We start from the raw sequence: 24953 nt of genomic DNA on the forward strand, positions 1-24953 counted from the left end.
GTCTTCTGTAAGGCGGAGGTACTACCCCAGTTGGGCTCTGCTCTAGATTCGAGCGAGACGATATCCGCTGTGCTGTGCCCTACCACACAAAGCGGAATATCATTCGCTATGCCCTACCTCCTATAAATGGATATTTTTACTTCAAACGTGTTTTTGTGTAGCCACTTGGATCAGTTATGTTTGTGAATCCGTTTACATATTTACTTAAAATCATGTAGATATGTAATACATATCTAAATAATACATATTATATATTTCAGTCTTAAAATGATACCATAAGTCTCCTACCTCTACTATACGTTTTAGACGTTTTAGAATACTACATTTACTCGATATAACAGAAACATTCCGGAAAATGCATGTAATTTTTGATTCTACTAAGGAACCGTTTGAGGGCGCTGTTCACTTTCTCTACAATGAATATAATTTTTATAACTTTCACCATTCATATAATTTATTAGTTACTATGACATAAGATGCATTGCAATGATCTTAGTCTACACACACACACTAAAATAGATATGTAGGGATTTACATTCGTGGGCATTTCCAACATCAGTTTAATTATAAACGCATTATCAAGTCCCCCGTCAACACGGTGGTTTATTGTCGAAATCGGGTGGCACGCGAGCGATCGTTTCGGTTATCAGTTAGCCACGGGACGACCTATATTCGTCGACGTTGAGCAACCAGTCCCAGAGAACTTTATCACTCCGCAGGGGACGGGTTAAACTCGAGTGCAATAACCATTTGTTTTATAATCTCTGGCTTCTAGGCATGATCTAGCGCTTGAAGGTTGCTTCTAATACTATTTGCCTCGACAGTAGGGATCTAGACAAGAAGACAATCGTACAATGACAAACATGAAACTCTGCGAATAGTAGAAACTCAGAGACAGATAGAAGAATCATGTCACTATTTTATTAACTAGACATATGGAAGAGTCATGTCACTATTTTTCAAACAATACTTTAGTTTAGATTGTGGCTTCCTATCTACGACTGATATTTTGTGTATACGCCCTGAACTCTTACCTCCTTATTCATAACATACATACATACATACATACAATCACGCCTGTATCCCATAAAGGGGTAGGCAGAGCACATGAACTACTCAAGTTTCAGTGCCACTCTTGGCAAAAAGAGGTTGAAAGAAAACGAAATTGTGACATTGCAGTGACAGGTTGCCAACCTCTCGCCTACGCCACAATTTCACCCATATCCCACAGTCGACTTCTACGACACCCACGGGAAGAAAGGGGGTGGAAGGGGGCTTATTCATAAACGTTCACTAAAGTTACCAAGACGATAAAGTTCGTTTGTCCCTTTCTATCACACCAATACGTCGGAAAGGGACAAACGAACTTTATCGGCTTGATCATTTAAGTGAACGTTTATGAATAAGGTGGTTACTGTCTCTAAAGTTTTCTAAAGAGAAAATAAAGAGTTGTACACGGACTGAAATGTAAGTGTGAATCTTTTGGCCATGATGTGTGAAGTCAAGAACACAACCTGTTGTGAGTAAGACTATTTGCTATTGCAACAATTGTCTTAGTCATAAGGTCAAAACATTTCACATTGTGACAAGTCATGTTCTTGGTGAGCTAAGTGATCTTTTTAGTGCGAATAACATACTTATTATATTTTTCACTACTTTTGTTATTTAGATGGCTATTTGACGCGACATACTGCCGTATTTGAACAATGTTTCCAAAAAGTCAGTAAGATGTCAAATGTTACTGCGATATGATACCGAGTATGTCAATATAAAAAGTGACGTTTCTTCAAACATTTTTTTTTTTTTTACTTTGATATATCCAGTCCATAACTTATCTAGACGAAATGAGTATTTGAATATTATTAATTATAGATCCAATTATGGACATATAATAATATTCAAATACGGCCGAGACGTAATGTCTATATGAATACTTTATTGTAAATATAAATAGCGCGTCACGGCTTGCCCCTGTTTGATTCAATAAGATCCTCAGTAAGTTATCTTAGTAGCGTTCTTGACTAAAGGAATGTAAGGTTTTTCATTGTAACTCAATAGCATTTTCACGGCCGTGCATCGGCTTTTGTGGCTATATTGGCTCGTATCAACCGTCTTGCGACATTGACTTCGTAAAAATGGAAACCTGCATTGATTCCAGCTGAACAATCGTTCAGGCAGCAGGTGGCTCTGAAACTAGGACCTACCGCGAACAACGTCGGCGTATTGCGTCCCTCTCACACTTACATATGAATCTATTAAATGTGACAGAGAGGAAACGTGGTTCGCGATCGGCCCTCTGAAACGAGGCTGGCATGTTAGCAACATGTTTCATAAATACAGTTGTAAAAGACACGTCATGGCTGGCGTGGGTGTTGTTGTTTTCCTCATGGTTATGGCTGTGTTCGAGTTGCGACCAACTGATGATTCTTTTTTAAAAACTGCAATAAAACTAGAGCTTTGTTGTAAGTTCGTTTTTTACATGACTGAAGTACCTATACGTAAAGTCTGGCGATTCGAAAAACACAATTTTTTGATTTGTAATATCATTTATTTTGCTGCAAGTTTTCAACGATCCTGATTGGACGTTTATCTACAGCCAGTTCCATCGTTGATTCTATCCGCCGCAGGTTGCGTTGTAGTTTTGCTGCAGTTAAAGTTTGGTCGTAGAATAGTGGCGGCACGGCGCGGCGCGGGCAGGGCGCGGCGCGCGGGTGTCGCAAGCGCGGGTGCACGGCCGTTCGTCGGCACCGCGTCGACCCTGACTGACTTATCTTGCGAACGTGCGCCCGGCCAACCAAGCAAATTCGCATTCTAATAGCGAATTTTACTAATCGCGGATTAGCGCCTGTGTTTGCCTTTCGGTGACATTTGATGTGGCATTGCACTTTGCGATTGACAGGGCAGCACTGTGGCAAGTGTGGGAATGATCAAGTGGATTCTGTAGCTATTATTTTTTCACTCGATAGCGCGTCATGCCTCATACTTAGATTGCAAATTTCTTTCAGTATATTCTGCAGTGTTTTTAGTAGATATACCTATTTTTACAAATCGACACAGAAATGTTCTATTTGTAAAAAGGTTTAGTTAAAAAATATTCATTGAAATAGAGTTATTAGACCTACTCGACTCCAAATGCTACTGACTCGCTTCGAAACATGCTCAAAGCTGACAAGTGGCTGTAGTAAATCACTGCAAATCCGTAGCAGCAGCGTAGCACATGGCGTAGAGGCTCGTAGCCGCGTAGAGCCTCATCAATCTTCCCCACTGTGACGTAGCAGAATGGGTCACATCCACTAAATTAATTAAACTTTGTACCTATGCAAGTGGCCGGCATATAAAGCACATCAATTAGGCGCCTAGCCGGTTTCATGCTCTAGGCACGGAACAATGCCTATACTCTATACTTTTATTTCACTTGCAGTGGTTTTAGTAAATGAGTTTATAGCATTTATTATGTTTACTACCAAGTAGTAAAATAAACGGGTGAATGGACTTAGCAGAGTATTTGATTTCTTTGCTGATTTCATTGAAGATAATAGTTTAATAGCACGACCAGCGTTATGTACATGGATAAATAAATTATAGCAGATCGCTTGCCTACATATATTTCACCTTGGCGTAATGAGTTGCAGGCCATTGGCTGTACGTAGGCACTCGCAGTAAGAGGCGAACCTAGGCTGGATCTCAAAGGCAGAGGCAGGGAGCGGCCGCGACTCGGACTTTGTAATACATTCGTCCTAGTCAGCGTTCGTTGCCCCGCGTCGCTCGAGGTCGCTGCAAAGCGCTCGGCGCCCGAACGAGCCCGAACGACGACGGAAATTGCCGATTGGCTATTTGGCGCGAATTTCGAATGTTGCATGGTGTTGGGAAATTATCTGCAGCAGATTATAATCGACAAAATAAGGATTTACAATTTTAAAATACTGATTGGTGTGAGTTAGATTTAACTTTTATGTCCGGATTCAGTTTAGAAATTTGGTATTATTGTTATTTGGGAATAACAAAGATTTGATACAAGCATGTTTTATAATATTTACTTCCTGCTTAAAGACTCAGATTCTAACATTGCTATATTCACTCGCTAATTTATATCGATAAAGGGTCAAATACATATTTTTACAAAATATACGTGTACGTGCTAATCACATCAAATCAGTTAGACTTTGGAAATAAAGTATTTAAAAGTGAACTGAACAAGTAAACACTCATACATCCCAGGTTTTGATCATTGGCTTTCCATTCTGAAGGCAAAAGTTGATTATGTAACTTATGGTCGCCGTGACACTTTAACCCAGAGAGGTATACCGGACCCTGCGAGCCCCCGATTCGCACTCATTAGTATGGTGACTGCGTCGCCACTTTCACTCTCGCCTGTAACAAGTCTTACGCAAGCCGCTTTCTACTATCTCCGCGTCACCGCGGGCGCATCTCCCCACCACCACCACGCGCGGCAACAAAAATATCGTAAGACGCTGCAACAGCGAGGGACGCAAGACGCATCCATGGGCCTAATGACAAATTGGACAGAAACGAAAGTGAAGTGTTTCGTTTGATTCATACTGGGTCAGCGGAGTAGGGCACCGGGGGTCGTCGCCCGCGCAGCCTCGCCAGGTGAAAGTGGCCCCCTCGCGCCCCGCGCGCTCCTCCAATGGCGGTAAGGCGCGCGCGCACGCGCTGCCTTTTTGCAACTTGGCCATGGAGCCTATTACGATAACTGCGAAACAACGCTCCAGCAGCAAATGTAAATGCATGGCCTTTATTTGTACTCAATCATATGACATACCTACCGACGTAGCGTAGAATTGTACAACTAAAGTCAATACTAATATACTGAGCTAAGGATAAAACTTTATTCAAACATCAAAAAGCTGATGCAACTGTTTGTTTCTCGGTCATTGGCAATAGTTTTACGGTTGCAGCAAAACACATTACCCGCCTACTGACTTTATTAGAGTTCACCTACTACTCTAATTTTGAAGATAATAATTTGAAGACGACCTCGTTTGAATGTCGTATGTCTCAAACATCCACAACCGTGTCCATTTTTAGACCGCCTAAATTTTTTCCAATCGTGAAGTGTCCTCACCATCTCATTGACTCACCTCATTGACTTTTAAATAGGTTTTCTTTCATTTTTTTTTAATAGGTACTACGTCGGTGGCAAACAAGTATACGGTCCGCCTGAGGAAAAGCGGTCACCATAACCTATAGACACCTGCAACTCAAGGAGTGTCACATGCGCGTTTCTTTATACGTGTGTCTTTATAGAATATTGTTTACAGTGCTTTTTATATATGTATATTTCCTCATAAAATGTAAGTTGTTGTATTAATTTCGTGGTCATTGTAAGTTGATTGTTAGTATTACACTTTACGCCACTCGCGGCCAATTTAGACATGTTTTCTCAGAACTAGCATCACCGCGATTAGGTATATTGTTTAGCAGAAATAGTCGTGTCTCATTGTTCAATCGAGAATAGCAAACGATACGCGAAACGTTTACGTAACCTGTCGGTAGTGACTCGCTATTGAATGGCCCTCTGCTTACGTAAATGTAGCACTTACCCACATAATAAGTTTAACTCTTCTCCTTATGTAACATAAGGATAAGTACGTTTTTGTTGACATTCATTCTTTGTTGCAAACAGTGACGCAAGTCGCTGTCCTAATTTTTGGGATTCGCAGCCGTTGACTGACATGACGAGGGCTAAAGAGAGCACAAACACAATACGATAATGCCGCGTTGTACAATAATAGGAACTTCATACAATCACAAACAAATCATATTTTTAGGTAGGTACTTACCTGCTAGGTTACATGTCACCTGTAGGTAGAAAAGGATAAGATCATGAGGCCAGGTTCATATTTTAATGAAAATTATGGAGTCCATGATATTTCAATAAATTTACAGGGAACCATAGTTGCATCGTTGTACTTATTGATAAGTAGAAAATGTCAATTGGCGGCAAAGAAATCACATCTATAACAGTTTCATAGCCAGAGTTCAAATCACCTTTATGACAATGTGTAAAGTACACAAGTGAAACAAATTATACTATAGGTACACTTTTTATTCATTCCATCATCATCATAAATTTAAGAGCTGGGCTCTTGTCTGTAAAGCAATCTCCAGCTATGTCTTTTCTGGGCTTTTCTTTGACAGCCTGATACGACACGACATTCACTTTTTCTTTCATTTGGTCCATACGTATGGCCTCCTTGGCTTTCCCTCTTTCGCATTCCTTCTACTTTCCCTTTTGCGATGATCTTGATGAATGGTCGTGTCGTAACAGGTGTCCCAATATTTCCTCTTCATACATTTTTATTTTCGTTCCTAGCCAGGGTCTAAAAACTGGGGTAATACGTAATGGACTTTTTGTTTCGTAAACTGATCATACGCATTAAGTAATGCCTAAAAATCAAAACTAAAATCCAAAAAATACGTCATACAAAAATACGGGAAATCACAAAAGCGATGGATGTAATACCCTATGCGCGAAAGCTGAAATGGAAGTGGGCGGGACACGTGGCACGCCTACAAGATAACAGATGGACTAGAAAAGTATCTTCCTGGAGGGGTCCTATAGGAAAACGCCGCAGGGCACGACCTCACACAAGGTGGGTAGACGACATCATCAAAATCGCTGGCCCTTCGTGGATGCAGGTGGCCCAAGACAGAGAGAGATGGAACCGTTTGGAGGAGGCCTATACCCAAACTGGGGTTCTTGCAACAGAACCGAACCATTAAAGATGTATCACTTGATGTATTTATTTACTTTTGCAAGAAATAAAAGGCTTTTTTTTTTTTTTTATTTATTTATTTATAAAAATCAAAAACTAAACTAAATGACTAGAATATTCGGCGGTAGAACCAGTAGCACAAAGCGTACAAGTATGATAATTTGTATTCTCGCCAGACTAGAAGTAAAAGTGAACATACGAGTTAGTGAGGCAGGTCGGAATGGTCAAAGTGTTCCTAGTGAAAAACTTACTCGCACATGCTATTACAAGTAAATCTGGTTTTAACAATTTTGTTTGTCGATCATTGATGATGAGTGATGTACTCATTGCAATTATATTTTTTATACTAAGTTCTATAATAGAGGTATATACGGTTGTTAGGTAAGGGTTTAAGACTTGTGCATATCCAAAATATTCTAACAGTACCTTAAACATATTAACACGTATATTTGCACCCTATTAATCACGTAGGCACTCTTAATCTAAAGAAAAAAAAAACTAATTTGTTCTGACTTAGATAAGTTAACATGAAAATCAACACCAAGTTTCATTTTACTCTAATAATGGAACAAATTTTGAGTGTACAAAATTGTAAAGTATGTGGACTTGGCTTATTACTGTATTTAAAAATTGTTTTTAATTTACATATGCTGGTTCTTAATCTAGGTACATTCCAGAAACATACCCGTTAAATGGGTCACAGTAAGTGAGATGAACATGTTATTCAGACGCGTGGAGGTATACTCGTAATAAAGTGATCCAAGCCGTGTCGCAATATCGGCAACAAAGAAAGCGGTCGCGGCGCGGCCTTGTGGAGTTCACCGACCGACTTTTGCAGGTCGCAAGGTTTCGCCAATCGGGCTTCTCGCGGCTCCAGGATATTGCCAATTCAGTGCGATCAAGGCCCCGTGAGCCTCTTACTTTTCATTACGACCATATGGAAATGTGTTGTCACAGGTGGATGATGACTCGCCTGGTGAGGCTGGACTAGCACAGAACCGTCCGTTTCATGCCAACCTTTACGTTTTTGATCGAATACTTATTAAAAGGGGGGACAAATATTTCGCCTGTAGTACCTAAGTGAAAAACTGCGTATTTATTTGAAAAATTGAAACCTAACAGAAACAACTGCGTTGTTTAAATCATACCCTAATTTTATCTATGAATACTAATTGAGGCTTGTAAAGTTGCATAACCATATCGTATAGCCCATGGCTTGTCTTTTTTGTATGCGAATATAGTATAGAATAAATACTATACAAACTGTTCACTGTAAGTTTGTGAATAAATAGTACATATGCAATATGATAGATATGTGTTTAATTTCTTTATAGCGTGACGAAGAGCAGATTAAAGACGGCCTCAAACCTCTGACACCGCGCAGGTGCGGTAGGAATGAGGAACTTGTCTTCAAAATAGAACTGCCATGACTGACGATACGCTTTTAGTCGCATTCTTAATAAAATAAGCAAAATTCAAAGTAATAAATACATATAAAAATGTAACATATATTTTAAGTATAATAAAATCAATTGTGGATTAGACTTGTTGGGCCTGTGGAAAACAATCCCGGATCTGGGGATCGATGTTTGAATTTCGAACGCACGAATTCGCCGTTATGCACGTAATGCTATTTTTGAAAAAGGACGGCTAGTAATTTTAAAACTAATGGTAATGACCACTCGTTTTCGATTCTGTTAGTAGAATTTAAATCGCTAGTACGTGGAGATATTATTCTACGAATTTCACAAAATCGAATGGCCGAGATTCAAAAATCGGCCCCCTGAATTTATTCTAATAAAGTATTGTTTAATTTGATTTTTGCTCGCGCCGTTTATGTCCTATGAAAATTTAAAATGTTCGTTTTGTTATCAGTAGTATTGGCTACAAGTAAGATGACACTGAAAAGGGGAATAATGCAAAAAATACACCTACTAACCGACTTATCCTGGTGGCACGAGTTGCTGATAACATTTGGAGAATTTGTGACGCTATCATACGGGTTGTGACGTTCGCACTAAATCGTAAAGTGATAGCGAATCGAATATATTATTGATATAATGTAAAGATCAACAACGATGAATGCACTCCTCGTAAAGTTACGATCGGTTTCAGAGGTCGTAAAATAAATAGATTATTCTTTACAACCATCGTCACCGTTACTTTACAATACGTGTACTTTATGGTTAGTACGTTTCGTACCATTCGTAGGGAAATATAATTTTATAGCCACACTTTCATATGTTCAGTCGAGCCCGTAGTTACGTTTTTATTTACAAAAAGAATACCTAAACTGAAATATTTTTATCAAGTTGTAAGTGTGGTAGGGTGGGTTAAAGTGTGGCGTAGGCGAGAGGCTGGCAACCTGTCACTGCAATGCCACAGTTTCGTTTTCTTTCAACCCCTTATTTGCCAAGAGTGGCACTGAAGCTTTAGTAGTTTCATGTGTTCTGCCTACCCCTTTATGGGATACAGGCGTGATTGTATGTATTGTATGTATGTATGTAAGTTGTAAGTGTAACAATATAATTAGTTATGTATATTATTAAAAAAAACAATAATTCGTTCTATCAGACTGCATGATCATCGAATAAGTATAGTGTGACAACCAAGGCGCCAAATATATTATATATTACAGTACACTTATGTTACCGTAAAATTAAGATGTGTTCCGGTATATTTGGTGCTCTGGCTGTCACAGTATATCTGATGCTGACTGTACTATAACGTTACATTACATCATAAGTTCCCGTGGCCTTAAATTGTAAATAACATCATCCTGTCGAGTCCGCGAGGGCAACCAACAAACACAAGAGGCGATTGCGGAGGCGCCTTCGTTACGTTTTGACATACATACTTAACTCACCTACATAGACTTGCGCTCAAAACCTACATCCTGAACACTGACATACTTCTGAGGTCTGCAAGTATAATCTGCACAGATAAGAATCAAGTGATTAATATTGCAGTCTGAACAATACGGAGTTTTTCGCATGGTGTAAACATGTGCGATAATAGTATTAGTAATACAGATAATAATAAAAGATTAACAATATTTATTATTAAAAACTTAAACAAGGGAAGAGATGTAGCTATAGAAAATCAAAGGAAGTGAATTATTTTTTGGGAAGGGACTATTAGGTATATGTAGACTATTTGTCAAGGTACCTTTGCGTATATATGTATACATCTTCATTTGGATAATGAGTAATGGACTGTATTGTATCTAAAACAATTGATATTCCATTTATGGAAACTAATAGTTAAATGTTTGACCACTAATACAACGCTATTTGTTTATATTAAAGTCATCATCACTATCAAAATGAGAACATATGAAATCGAAATAGGTTTGTAAGTACCGAAACGAATTGATAACTAGTTTCGTAAGTACCTATCCGAAAAGTTGCGTAAGTGTTCGATACCAAGTAGAAACTGAAAACAAAGTGTCATCAATAACAAATGTATTGTACAATACATCTACGTTTATGCAAACGACCCCAAGCGCTGGATAAAGTCCCGTTATCCGGACAAAAGTGAACTAGTTCACTTATACAAGTCATTTCCTGTGTCACACAATAAACATGCATATGCATGCATTTGATTGTCCCGGAAGAAAATGGTTCATTTACATCGAATACGGACCCTCCATGACCTGTATAGTATAACATTCGAATAAATCTTATGACACTTCATTGGGGCACGCTTATACTACGTTTTGACGTAGTATAAAATGATACGGGATAGTATTGGGAAACACCGTAGTTATAGACGCAAATGCGATGTAACACGGGCGATGTTACGTGTCACGTGACCCACTGAAAAGCAGTGCATTTAACAGTGTTATGTGTGAGGCACAATAACTTTGGTGTGAAGACGTAACCTGATCAGGCGCGACTGCTTTTTTGCGAACATTTGCTTGACGTTTATGTAGTAAATATTGTTTTAACTGACACAAATATACAGGATGAAAAAACCAAAAAATAATATATCTAATAATTTTAAATACTTCATTAATAATTACTCACTTCAAAATTTGACCGCACAAAGTTCCTGATTTGGAACCCCATGCTTGATTACTTCAGTATGGTTTCTTCCAGTCATAATGACGACATATTTTTTTATTTGGTGATGCGAGTTTCAGTCAAATATCTTGAAAGGTTCTTATTTAAACTTTCACGATTTTTACACATATTTAAAATTCCGACAATGCCCTCCTTAAAACGTCGGAGGTTAGTGTTTAAAACATAGTAATACGCGATTTAGTCCCGTTTGCAATTTTAAATATCTTGAAAGGTTCTCTGCATCCTGTTTAGGCAATTATAATTCAAGCAATTAGTCCTTCATTTCCCTTGCGTTTGCCTCGTGAAAGGGCACGAGGCTGACCCAGATCGGCCAGATACATTGTTATACTCGTAGTTGTTAGGACAGTCATATAAATATTAAATATTACACTGGTGATACTCCCAGTATCGAAAATTGATTAGCAAAGATATTCTTGTAGTTGCTCATGACAGATTATTTTGATGTTGCTTTTAAGACCGTTTAGTTTCCATGTTCATAATTTCTATATTGTTTGAATATGGTACCTTCTTTAATTCCATCGGCCTATCACAATTGTTCCTATAATCTCAAAGATAATTGAAAAGGCAATGTACTCAAGATTATGTGACTTTTTGACGAAACACAATATATTAAATGCTGAACAGTTTGGTTTTAGAAAAGGATATTTATTCTACGGAGTTAGCATGTTTTCATTTTGTTAAGAGTGTAACGGAAGCTATTAATGACAAAGTACCAATAATGTCCATTTTTCTGGACATGAGCAAAGCATTTGACTTTGTAGACCATACGTTACTTATGTCTAAATTAGAATCCTACGGTAGGCTGCTGAATGGTTTCATAGCTATTTGTCTGAAAGGAAACAATGCACTGAAATTACTCGTATAGTCACAGGAAATAACAACTACTTAAGGGAAACTTACAGGTCACAATTTCGAACGATTAAGTCAGGCGTACCACAGGGAAGTATTTTAGGCCCACTGTTATTCCTGATATACATAAATGACCTACCGCAGTCAACAACACAAAAATGCATTCTTTTCGCAGACGATACCACACTTATAGTAAAAGGGGATAATTTAATTGATTATGAGTTAACTATTAATAATGCTTTATCTGACATTTATACGTGGACAAAAAATAATCGACTTAATATTAATTTAACGAAGACTAGACTTATGCAATTTAGATCCTATAAAAGTAAGCATAAGAAACTCAATATTAAGTATAATAATGAAGCTGTAGAAGAGAGTAGCTGTGTAAAGTTCTTAGGGTTATATATAGATAGTCATTTAAATTGGAAAAACCACATACAAACAATTCGTTCGAAACTGGACAAGTTTGTATATGGTTTAACGAGACTTGCAAAAACTGTGTCTACAGAAGCTGCTGTGGTTATGTGCCTACTATGGTTATGTGTCTTCTGCACTAAACTATGGTCTTCTTCTTTGGGGAAATTCTGTTCATGTTAGTGATGTGTTTAAAGTTCAAAAAAAGTGTGTGCGAGCTGTTGCAAACGCTTGGATAAGAGATAAATGCAGACCTCTTTTCAAGAAATTTAACATTCTGCCACTAGCATGCATGTACATCAAGAAAGTTTGCTTGTTTGTCAAATCTCACATGGAGTATTTTAGATTACGGTCAGACGTTATCAGAGGGAACTTAAGAACCCAATATCAGAACCTCCTCTATCAGCCTCGTTGCCGTGCTGATATAAATAAACGGAACGTATGTTATAAAAGCATAATAAATTTATAATAAGCTTTCTGACTGTATTAAATTATTGCATGATTTAGAGTTTAAGACAAAATTAACGAAATGGCTTCAGGAACATTGTTTCTACTCTGTTAAGGAGTACCTTGACATGTAAATATTTCATTATTACCTAAGAATTCAGGGATTTATTTGTATATAGTTACCTTCCTAATGTTAATTTAGGATTACTGCAAACATTTGCATGCCGCATGGCTGAATATTGTTACTATTTATACCAATGTCACACCTTTTCTGCACATATTCTTGCAAATAAATAATTCTTTCTTTCTTTCTTTCTTTCTTTCTTTCATTGTGTACATAATTCAAGATTCGTATTGATTTAGTTCTTTATAAAGTTATTTAGGACTTAGAAGGCTAACATAATTATTTAATGTAATTTTCTCGTATCTATAAGTATTTAATTCTGTAAACATTTTGATGCAAATGTTATCACAAATGTTATCTTAAGCGGCCGATATGGTCATATTGGTCGAAATGTTTTGATAGTTCAGTGACGCTTGCCGTTCAAATGGAGGCACGGCTTGAACTAAAGTACCAGTTTCTCGTTCCACGATTTAGTTTGGCCGAAATCCGTGTTGGTACCCTCGTTGCCTTAATTGTTTTGCCTATAAGTGCATTCGTGCTGTCGACCTCTAGTTATCAATTCGTTTACGACACAGTAAACTCAAATGTCATAATAAACAACATGTACCACGGAATGAAACTTATTTAGTTATTACACTGTTTATTACCTAGTCGTTAAATGTATAGCCTTTGTTTGTTTACTCTATAGTACAAATATTGATACTGTAAGGCAAGAGATTCATTATACTCGTACAGTATATTACAGTATATATTAGTACATTTAAATTTGTAAGCATGTATAACCTAGGTTATACATGTTTACAAATTTAAATGTACTAATTCGGACATTACGTGTCTATTAATCTTATTTTTTGCACAATTATTGCACTTTTGCGGTGCGAAATATAATTCAATGGTAATCAGATGCAAATTCTAAAATAATAGCAGCAATTAAACACCCAGTTACGATTGAGTGATTGTAGTTCATTTGGAAACGGTTGCTGCTCTCGTATCTGAGAATTGCCAGAGTCCTCTTTCATGTATCTGCAAATTAAAATAGAATGGTCATCGTTGTAAGAAAGTAGAGCAACGAGGTGATGTGTAGCGTCAGTCGCGAGTGATCACAATACGATTAGAAAGCGAATTGCACAAGTGATGCTCTCAGAAGAAAGCGCGACGTAGGAAAGTTGTATCGAGGGGAGGGGGATGGTGGGGCTGCGCGCACGCAGCCACTAAAGTAGTACACTTTCGATCTCAACTTGCGTTGGTGAGAGTTGCGTGAAAATGAAAGTGGTGGGCCATTATGGTCCACTTTCGAGCGGAGTTCAAGAACCTCGTCAGCCCTGTCCTGAGCCTGTTTAGTTTTAATTATGTATCTATCCGACAACTTCATGCATAAGTGTTGTCAACTGCTTTTAAAAAAGCCGACCGGTTGTATGTTTGTTGTTGAATGAAGGTGAAAGTGATTAGAGATTAAATAAGAATATTTAATAACTATATTCTATCACACATGTAAAGTATGACAAATCGCTGTCGATTCCGCAGTAGTCTGTTAAGATTTTATGAGAATTATTTAATTTAACTGTTTTAGGTATGAAATAAAATACTTTCTTAAATTTAAAATAAATAATTGGAATAAATATAAAAATAAATGAAAAAAAAATCGTGTGAGAGATGACATGAAACAAATGCAAGCGAATGATGAGATGACATCCGATAGAGAGGTATGGTATGGTAGAGGTAATTGGAATAAAGGGAAAGCAAATGACGATAACAATCCTACGCCTAGCTATCTATTAAACTAATGTAGGTTTACAGATATACAGAGTGGGGCCTGTAACAAAGGCGAAAAATTGAACTCTAGGCTATTCTCCTTATACTGATCAACATTTGTTCGGCGACTTTTAAAAATAACTTGTATTTTGATTTTTATCACCCTTGAAAGTTTTTTCTAAGAGGTAATGTATTGCGAATTCTGTTAAGTCTAAAGTGTGACAGACAACGTCAATGACAACAATAATGGCGTACATTGAAGCTAATATTTATTTTGTATGAAAAATTAAAAATTTAAAGACTTCATAATTTTTAAAAGTCACTGAACAAATGTTGATCAGTATAAGGAGAATAGCCTACAGTTCAATTCTTCGCCTTTGTTACAGGCCCCACTCTGTATATCGTGCGAAACAGTGCCGCCATACGTAGGAACATATGAACATAGGTCCTACGACCGTAAAGATATCAAGTAAACGTTTAGAGAGAATGTTTAGTAATTTTAATTTGTATAGGTATTCTGAGCAAGCTCTCATACACGATTAACGTTGGCACAGAAACAGATTTCTGTTTACAAATATTTTGGTAATACATTCGTAGAATCCACAGTTTTCAGGCCGTCACGGTTTACACGGGTCGTAACTGGCGGCCGCGGTCTCACAAGGGCACACCGTTATTTATGATACTGACCACGTTACGGATTTGTATGTGGATAATCATATACTTTATTGAACTATTTACTCACATAGTACTCGTATCAACTGAACCGTGTAGGTACTACAGCATTGTGAAAACTATAAGTACATTTGATCATTCAATAAGCTGATTGCAGTAGATAGACAAAGAAATATTCTCAGTAGGATTTTGGAAAGCTTTTTTTAAGACTCGGCGTTTTATAAATTTGCCTATTGTGATATGTGAATATTACGCATTGAACTACAAGACCTTCAAGATCGAAATTACCTAATAAACTAGCTGAATCGTCACTTTAAAATAGTAAACTATATAAGTAGTTAATTACTTATTGTTTTAAGTTGATTTTGAGCATTTACTGATGTAGCGTAAATAACCAATGAAAATTGTTGCATCCTACTTATGGCTAAATTACCTTTATGAACTTCTAAAACAATTCATTTAACAATTATGTATTATGATTTCGATTTATAAATATCACTACAATCCCTATCCCTAATCCCTATCCCTATCCCTACCTTATCAAGATAACAAATGTACAATTTAAAGTCACATACAGGTCGAACGCGATTAATTAACATTATTTTTACCTTTTTTCCCAACGTTTCGGCCAGGTTGCACTGGCCGTGGTCGCGGAAGACTGACGTCCCAGCAAAATGTCACCGGAGATGTAAACAACACAAAACTACCCGATATTAATTTATATAAATGTTCGGGGTAGACAAATAAATATAATCTACCCGCTTTTAGTTAATGTTTACTTCCCACCGCACGACACACAAAAAAAAAAGGTAAAAATAATGTTTATCGCGGCTACAGTAGAGCCTTGACATATCAGTATAATATGACAGTCATGGGGAATATCATGTTTAAGTCCTTGTGATTCTGCCGTGGCTTATAATTTACTTAAATAGAGTAGAAACTTGTAGACTTTTATTTGTATTGGTTTCTTTTAAATTATAAAATTAAATGATAGGTATAGAATTTGTAAGTTGTAGCTAGATAATATTTTTTTATTTCTGGAATATTATTAATTACGCTTTGTCTGTCTATTTTATTGTTTTAATTTTTGTGGATGATGATGACGTCGTTATTTCCTTTGACTGTTTTGTGCACTTGGCAATTTTCGTACTCTAGATGTTAATACATTGAATAAACTTGTAATTACTTTAAAATATTTTCGATTTCATAGTTAAAATAAGCGATGACTTATATGCTATAAACAAAACCAACTTACTAACGTTTAAAATAAATAAATGAAGCAAACTATAATTTCGTGACTTTTACGACTTCTCATTTGTATTTTCACGAAATCATGCAGCGAAATAGTTTATACAACAGTCGATGTACTTCAGATTACATTCGACAGTGACTAGCATTTTAAAATATCCATGCAGCATGCAATCGTGGTATCGTGATAATTTAAAGTTCGGTGCCAGTCGGTACCTATACATACGGAGCTGGTTGCTGGATGTAGGACGAGGATGGCGAGGGTGGGGTCAACGACCTGCGCTGACGTCATCGCTGCCCCGGCTCGAGCTTAACCCGAGCTGTGACCTCCTGCATATGCGCTTGTACTTATTCTATGTGAAATAAGTATGTCGGTATGTCGACATGGGAGGAATGATTGACGAGATTTGGAATGTTTTTTTCAAGCCAGAGAATTTTTGTTCAAGCCTTCAGCATCACAAGCCTTATTGAACTTTTCCGTAGGACTTAATCAATAAGATCTGTGTAATATTGTCCTATTTTATCCATGATGTCTATTTAACTATGCATTATTAGCCATTCAACACGTGGACATTGCATATGAACCTTAAAAAAACTCGCGACGTAAAGTAACAATAGAAAGTGCGAACGTGCGTTCCGTGAGAACGCGCACCACCCCTGATTAGGCCGCGAACTCGCGGCCGCCAGCATGTACTTGTAGCGCGGCGATACAATCGCGGAGTGAGCCGCCCCTGGTTTGTTGTCGAATGTATCTTACAATTCTTTTTCGTGTCTCAGAATGGTTTCTTATTCCATTGTCACGTTATTGATCCGAAGTCCTTGAGTTTTCGTATAATCCTAGTACCTACCTATTACATAATTGAAAGTAACAAGAAATTGGGTAAACATGCTTCATCCTAGACTGCATCGGCACTTTCCATCTGGTGAGATTGCGGTCAAATGGTTTACCTGTTCCTCATTAAAAAAAAAAAAATTAGAATACCTACTGTCGAAAAGTTTGCTCAATAAATTTGTAACAAATATTGTAGTTCGAATTTTGATGTATGCCAGTTCTTTACACAAAACAATAAAAATAGGAAGGAACCTCAAACAATAAATCTTTCATCACCACTTATAGGTTAAACTTTTTGCGTCCGCCTGTTTGGAGAGATAAGGCGCTCGACTTTTAAGCCGGGGGTCATGGGTTCAACCCCGACTTGTAATTGCCAATGTGTTTCTTGGAACTTATGTACGAATTTTCGATCAATCATGTTTTCAATTCTATACATGGTCCGGACCAACTTTGTCAGTTTGACCTGAAGATTTTCTGATAGAAGAAATGCTGTGTGGCATTAAGTCCGCTTTTTGTCTTTGTGTTTTTTTTACTGACCAATAGTGGTAAAATAAAAATATTATTTTCATAAAAGTATGATACCTTTTCCCCCCTCTGGATTCGAATGTAAATAATGTAATAAAAAATAGCCACAAGGGTAATAAACAGGAAATTTATATATTTTCCTTACTTTTCTTACAAATAGACAGCCATATATTTGGCGTTCCATGCCTAAAAAGGTCCTTATACTTCATCTGTAACGAGGCCAATTTTCTATTGTGAGTTGTAATTTTAGATGATAACGTCCTTATTGGAAACCGACATCCTTTTGTGTCCGGGAAAACAATGCACAGTAGGTCCCGATAACGCATGGTGACATAACGTCTCAATAATAATAGTCAATAACAGCAATGACTGTTCTGCACTTCCAAGGCTAGTACAATTAATCTTACTAACTAGGTCATAGGTTCCGTTCAATTGCTTTAGGTATTGAAGTTAGTCACTAATCATCAATTTAAGTGCCACTTAGTCCGAATTTCATAAAATGAATCTCTAAAAGTATACTTGTTGTTAGAAAGAAGCAACCATTTATTTTTCAATTTTATTTTCACATACCTAGAATGGGATTGACGATTATGATTAAAAGCGTTCACTCCCCGCTCTGATTGTAAACTTTACGGGTTTGTTAGAAGCAGACATCGGATTCCGTGGGGCGAAACTTCTTGATAGCTAGGGACTTCCTATATCGATAAACTCATTTATCGATACTAGTTCTAAATAAGTACTAGTGATCACACAAAGGTTTGCTTTAAAAAAAAAAAAAAAAGAGTATGCGCATGTGACACTGTTTGAGTTGCAGGCGTCTATAGGTTACGGTAACCGCTTTCCACCGCACCGGATCGTATGCTTGTTTGCCACCGACGTAGTATAAAAAAAATATATATAATAAAATAAGAACTTAATTTTCTTCTTCTTTTTTTGAAAACGTTTTTAAGAGTTTACTCGTCACAATTTATTTTAGACGCTGTGAATGAATTTTATACTGGTCTTCAGAACAATAGTTACAAAAAACACACAATGTTGGGGGCGGTCACTAGTATATAGAACTAGTATCGATAATAGTACATTACGATACAAGTGCGTAAAAAAGGAAGTTCGAAACGAGTGGCGATAAATTAAAACACGACCGAAGGGAGTGTTTTAAATCGACACGAGTTACGAATTTACTTTTTGCGCGTGTATCGTACGACGTTTTTCAGTACAGATGAGCCTTCAAAGTTTCGACCTGGCATATAATGAACCACTTCTCGCACTAGTGCGTATAAAAAACACCATCTGTACTGAAAATGAGTTTATCGATATAGGAAGTCCCTAGCTGTCAAGAAGTTTCGCCCCACGGAATCCGATGTCTGGTTAGAAGAATTCCTTGACCCAAATATGGAAGCACTGGATAGTGAACGTATTAAGAGAGACTACAGATAGTCAAGAACAATGTTCACAAGTATACATGCACTCAATCTAAGCTAGCCCTTCACCGACTTTCATATCACGAAATGTGGCGAAGTCATTATAAACGTTACTTACAGTGTCATAGTCATAGAAATCATTTCTATGACATTCATACACGTTGTCAAAACACAAACACTTAGGTACATGAAGAGTTGACTTGGTCTGACTATAAATATTTTACAATAGGGATGACGACTACATAAAATAATGGCATTCTGTTTAGTCCGTCAGTAAGATCGCCCAAAAATACTGAACACAAATTTTTCGCTTTTTCTAATTAATGAAATATACAAAGATATAGAGCATCAAAATTGCGGAGTGGGGGCTTGTGACGTCACTTCTAAGTAAAAATTGTACCTAGGCGTGACGTCAGGCGAAACTTCAACGCACTGTACCGTCGTCATTTTTCGTTTACGAGAAAAAAGAAAAAATACGTGTCTAAAATTCATTGATAATCTAACTGACGGAATAATTCGTTTTTTAGTCGTCTCGCCTATTTCTACATGTTCAGGTTTAACCCGTGCCTGCCCCTCTGCCATTTCATTCGGCTTTGCTCCAGTGGTATTTATCAACATGGCATGATGAAGACGTACTTCCACTGCTGATAACAATCCGCTAACGTTGTATGATTGATGGCTGTAAGAAACCTATTTGGCACAGTCAGCGCTCCTTACATGTCGAGATGATGTATTGCATGTATTGATCACGTGGGTATGTTGAATAAACAGCGAGGAAGGACGCTCTTGTAGGCTTTGTTTTACTAGGAACCATTTTGTTTACTCCTATGATGTAAACTTGCGGATCTTATAATTAGTAATAGTTAAGTCGGTGAGCATAAACAGCATCTCTACCATAAGACTAGGATCTATAGAACTGTGTCATGATTGTCGTATGTATATTTGATGCAGTTGTACTCCTGATCTGCTTATAGAAATCGCAGTGTAAACCTAGGAGTTTCAAAAACCTCGATGTTGCCAGTTGAAAATAAAGTTTTTTTTCCTAAAACAAGCCTGTAGTAAATGAAATTTTACCTGAATAACTCAACAGCATTTGATTTATGTTCCCATAAAAATCTTCAATGTAACCTGCATAATTCAATCAAGACCACCAGTTAAAACGCAACCAATAAATTGTCAAAATATACAGCTCAGTTTGCCCCACGTTCGATCTTAATGAAATCATTCCGCCTGGATAGAGGCTACACAAGGTTTGTTTAGGTTGTTAAAGTATATTTTGCCGCCAGTAGATGATAAACCACCAGTTTAACCGCAACCAATAAATTCTCAAAATATACAGCTCAGTCCACCCCACGTTCGATCAGGAGCGATTAATTACAGCTAATTCTGAACCGATTCTCGCGTCTCGTAAAGCAGCCAGAGTCACGGCTCCCGGCATAATTGGCCGCCTTGGCCTAAAAACTGCTCTCCGGCCGATTCGCCAATTCTAGATTTAGGTTTCCAGATCAGTGGGTTGTGCTGGCTTCCGATGGACGCTGACGGCGATTGTTTGGGCCCTGTTTATTATAAAGTTTAGATGCCAAGGCGACATCTTAGAAGAAGTAAGATAAATACGCAGAATTATCTGGATGGAGCAAAATTTCATTGTTTTTTTTTTTCATAATAATTTTCAATTTTGTTTTCTTTACTCAGATTTTGACATTGATATAATAACATAAATATTACCTACTTAGGTATAAAATAGTTTCTAGTTCGTAGAGCTATATTTCATAAAGGCACATGTAGATTTTTTTTAAATTATAAATGTGCTTACTCTTGGCCACAGACTAGCCAAAGGCGTGGCCTACAATGGAGTGAGCTCGCCAAGGAGATGCCTGTTCACTCTTGATTTGAAGGTTGCCGAAAAATATGAGCTCGAGTTTTAGGACAATTTAACCATTTTGAGTTAAATATTGTGAGAAAAGATTCTCAATTTTAATTAACGTACTCCAATGTAACGTAATTTGGATTTTTTAACATATTCGTTGTTCTATGTCCATACTTAATTCTTCAATTTAAAAATAACGCTCGTCAGTTTAACATCATTGTCATCGCTATTTCAATCAAAATGCAGATAGTTATCTACTGCCTTATAAAAAAAATATAACACCTGAAACGTGCGCATGAGTGGCTGCTACGGCGTAGCGCTCGTAGCGGCGCGACAAAAATGGCGCCATGTGCTACGAAAATTTCCCTCTGGCGGCTTTCCACTGCTTATCAAGTTCCGAACTTTGGTGCGGTTCGTTCGTTGCTAATAAATCAATGTATTGTCTAATTAAAATTTTGACTGTGGCGGTAATGATGACGCTTCAGGATACCACGATGTCGTGATAACCTCCTACCTTAGCGTCTAATTAAACCAGTTAACTATTTATCATTCATGATTTTATTTATAGTAACTTGTTAACGAACTCTGTTAACCAAAACTTAGTATCTAACTACTTTTAAAGCCAAAATGCTCCCAAATAGCATTCAAAATGAAATCGTATTTTTAAAAAAATAATTTTATTACATTAAAAACCGAAGGTAGATTCAATTCTAGTTCGTTACGGTAGGTAATGTAAAATTTTACGTATAAAACAAATGTTTATTTAAGAAGCTCATCTGGTACCTAAAGCTTTTCTAATCGGGACCATACTGTGTATAAAATAAGATTCAAAGTTGTTTCCTCCTGGAGGTCTACCAGCGAGGGAACTGTAAATATTTTTGTCTTAAAAAAGCACAAGGTAAAACTTCACATTTTCCTACAAACAATATGCTACTAACAAGGATTAACTGCAACAAAGTCACTACCAGTTCTATATTAAATGTTCAACAATGTTTCTTTATTGCTACTACATAGATGCGCTAGCATTGGCTGTTATCGCATCTAGTCATAAAGCGGGAAAATATGCTTACTGCCTTTTAAGATAAGGTGTATTTTTCCGAACAATGTCGTACGTATACAAAACTAAGAAGGTAGTTTGTAAGTTTGACATATACCTACTCTGTTTGCCGACTTCGACGTTTGGTTTCTGAAGAATCATCCCTTTTTCATTACGGCTTTGATTGCTTAGAACTTTTATTTAAGTATTCAATAAATTTATATACTTAATGAATTGTTAGTGTGTAAAAAAATCTTGAATATCACATTTTTTCAGTAAAATTATTGCTTGAAAATAAAATATGTCTTTTACTACGTCAGTATGTATCTAAAACAACCCTTAATTTAAGCATGGCCATAGTTAGCAGCTTAATTATTGTAAGCTTGTGTTCCATGGCATGTATAAGAAGTCACCCTCCAGACTTAAGATACAATTTTAAAACAATCAACCCCAAGTTCGCGCGCGACTAGGGGCGGGCACCCCGGCCGGGCGGCCGACGGCGCATTCGCGCCGCACGCTGCCGCCGGCCGCACGCGTGCAAGCTCCCCGCCATGACCGTCACCGAGTGCCGCGACTCCGAGCCCGGCCAGCCCACCGACGCTGATGTCCTCCTCGGCAGGGTCCTGGCAGGTGAGAATCATCACCAAAAAAAAGTTTACCTCTGTCAGCTGGCTTTTGTTTTTCAGTTACGTCACGTGTGCTCATCAATATTGAGTAGAATCATATGTTGCGTTGTTTGTGGTTTTTGTGTGGAGTCAGCTGTAATTTTCGCGCCGTTTTTGTTGTCATCAATAATTAATAATAGTGTTATCATGATGCTTTAAAACAAAGAGTGTAATATTTGATGAGTATTCTGAATATTTTTGAAATGAATCATCTTACCAATTATTCATGAATTAATCGATACGATTACTTTAAAAATCGAAAGTTGATAATTACTAATTCATAAAGTGTAGAAAAATAGTACCTATGTCTGGTAGGGATAAACGTCCTTTTCACTTTCCTGCGACACTTGGCGGGCGAGCGCGGGGGTGCGCGGCGCGGGCGGGGATCTGGGTCAAGCAGAGTTCGTTGCCCTCGGCCTTCCCGGCTATATTCGACGGCGGTAATCACCGCGCCGAGCGAGCGAACGGAGCGCGGCGCGAAGCACGTACTTACTCGTACATCTCTATGTCAACCTAACATGTTTGAAAGAAAAATGATTTTTGCTTAGCAAGTGTCTTTGTCACTTGGTCTAGTGTAAGTTGAAGCGTAAATAAAAGAGTAGCCTAGACTTTAAAAAGAAATCACTTCATTACCTAACATTATGGATGAAACTTTTATTAAATATCATTGATACATTGAGACAATACATTTTATTTGCATCTAGATCAGACGTAATAGTAATAATGATTAAGATGATGTTGAAGTTTGCATAACGTAATCTGGTTCGGTTCGCGCGCGCTCGCTGCGAACGCGATCGTTTCGCAAGTATAGCCCATCGCTGAATGCCATTTTATTTTGGAGGCCGCGCGCGCTCCGAGGGCCCGCGGTCAACGGCCCCGCGCTATCTAGGTCGCCTCAGAATAACCTAGCGCCGATACTCTAATAATAATCCACGCGGAGCCTTGGGACATACAGCCGTCCCACTCTCACCCGCGACACCTGCCTACATGCGAGCAGCTATGCTCTTTTCGCAACACTTAGTATGTGTAACTACATGCACGCACACCACGGCGGGCGTCGAGCGTCTCTTTTCCTCTTAACGAAATATACAGCGGGAGTAAGCGAGCTCTCTTGAAGTTTCTAGATCTCACCAATCTCACTACATAGACACAGTACCTTACTCTTACTAATAATAGGTATACGTTTACATAACACCTGACTTACATTCTGACTGTTGCTTTGCCATTTGGACCAAAAAGATTTTTGAATAGGTGCCAAAGACTTGCAGTGCAAATCCTTTGTCTAGTACTGAAAATTAGTAACATTCCTTAATTATAATAATTAATAATTTGTTGGGGAGGCCCTAGATCTTCACTCACCTGATGCTAACGCTGCCCAATGGGAATATAGATATAGTATTGTAATCAATAATAGTATCATAAGCTACTCAGTGCATGCCATACGAATAAATAAATAAATAATTAATAAATATTTTTTTGATTATTGACTAAAATATTAGTCATCCATACCTAAGCGGATATCAATCGATAAAATAGTAATGTTCCGTTGTCTAATATTACAACTGATTTCAATTGATAAACTTCATATGAAAGTTGTAGCACATCGTAGCAAGACGCGATACGCAAAGTCGTAGAGATGCTACGCTTATTTTTTAGCAATGATCTTATCAATAATGATCTGAATATTATAATTAGAAGACTGGAATCATGCAATTTTGAAGTTTAATGGTTTAATAACTACGCTTTATTGTATTCTTAATAATATCCAACATTTGTGTAAATACAAACAAATACATTATTGAGATACGGATAAAATAAACAAATAATAGGTATGGAGAAAATAAAAAAAAGTTAAAAAAACCGGCCAAGAGCGTGTCGGGCCACGCTCAGTGTAGGGTTCCGTAGTTTTCCGTATTTTTCTCAAAAACTACTGAACCTATCAAGTTCAAAACAATTTTCCTAGAAAGTCTTTATAATGTTCTACTTTTGTGATTTTTTAAACTTATGGTTCAAAAGTTAGAGGGGGGGGACGCACTTTTTTTTCCTTTAGGAGCGATTATATCCGAAAATATTAATATTATCAAAAAACGATCTTAGTAAACCCTTATTCATTTTTAAATATCTATTCAACAATATATCACACGTTGGGGTTGGAATGAAAAAAAATATCAGCCCCCACTTTACATGTAGGGGGGTACCCTAATAAAACATTTTTTCCATTTTTTATTTTTGCACTTTGTTGGCGTGATTGATATACATATTGGTACCAAATT

At 37.4% G+C, this 24953-nt stretch overlaps 1 protein-coding gene across 2 annotated transcripts in view; it reads left to right on the forward strand.

The window, feature by feature from the left end:
- LOC125227779 (ecdysone-inducible protein E75) overlaps positions 1-24953 on the forward strand; it is a 132256-nt gene that overhangs the window by 59955 nt on the left and 47348 nt on the right. Inside the window, exon 1 of one of the 2 annotated variants that reach the window (XM_048132114.1) lies at positions 22519-22645. The exons of the other annotated variant lie outside the window; for it this stretch is intronic. Coding sequence (XP_047988071.1) covers positions 22567-22645 — 79 coding nt within the window. The 5' untranslated portion in view covers positions 22519-22566. Of the gene's footprint in view, positions 1-22518; positions 22646-24953 lie in introns of those variants that run through there. 2 annotated transcript variants of the gene reach the window in all.

Source organism: Leguminivora glycinivorella, chromosome 7 (genome assembly GCF_023078275.1).
Source record: "Leguminivora glycinivorella isolate SPB_JAAS2020 chromosome 7, LegGlyc_1.1, whole genome shotgun sequence".
Lineage (NCBI taxonomy): Eukaryota > Metazoa > Arthropoda > Insecta > Lepidoptera > Tortricidae > Leguminivora > Leguminivora glycinivorella.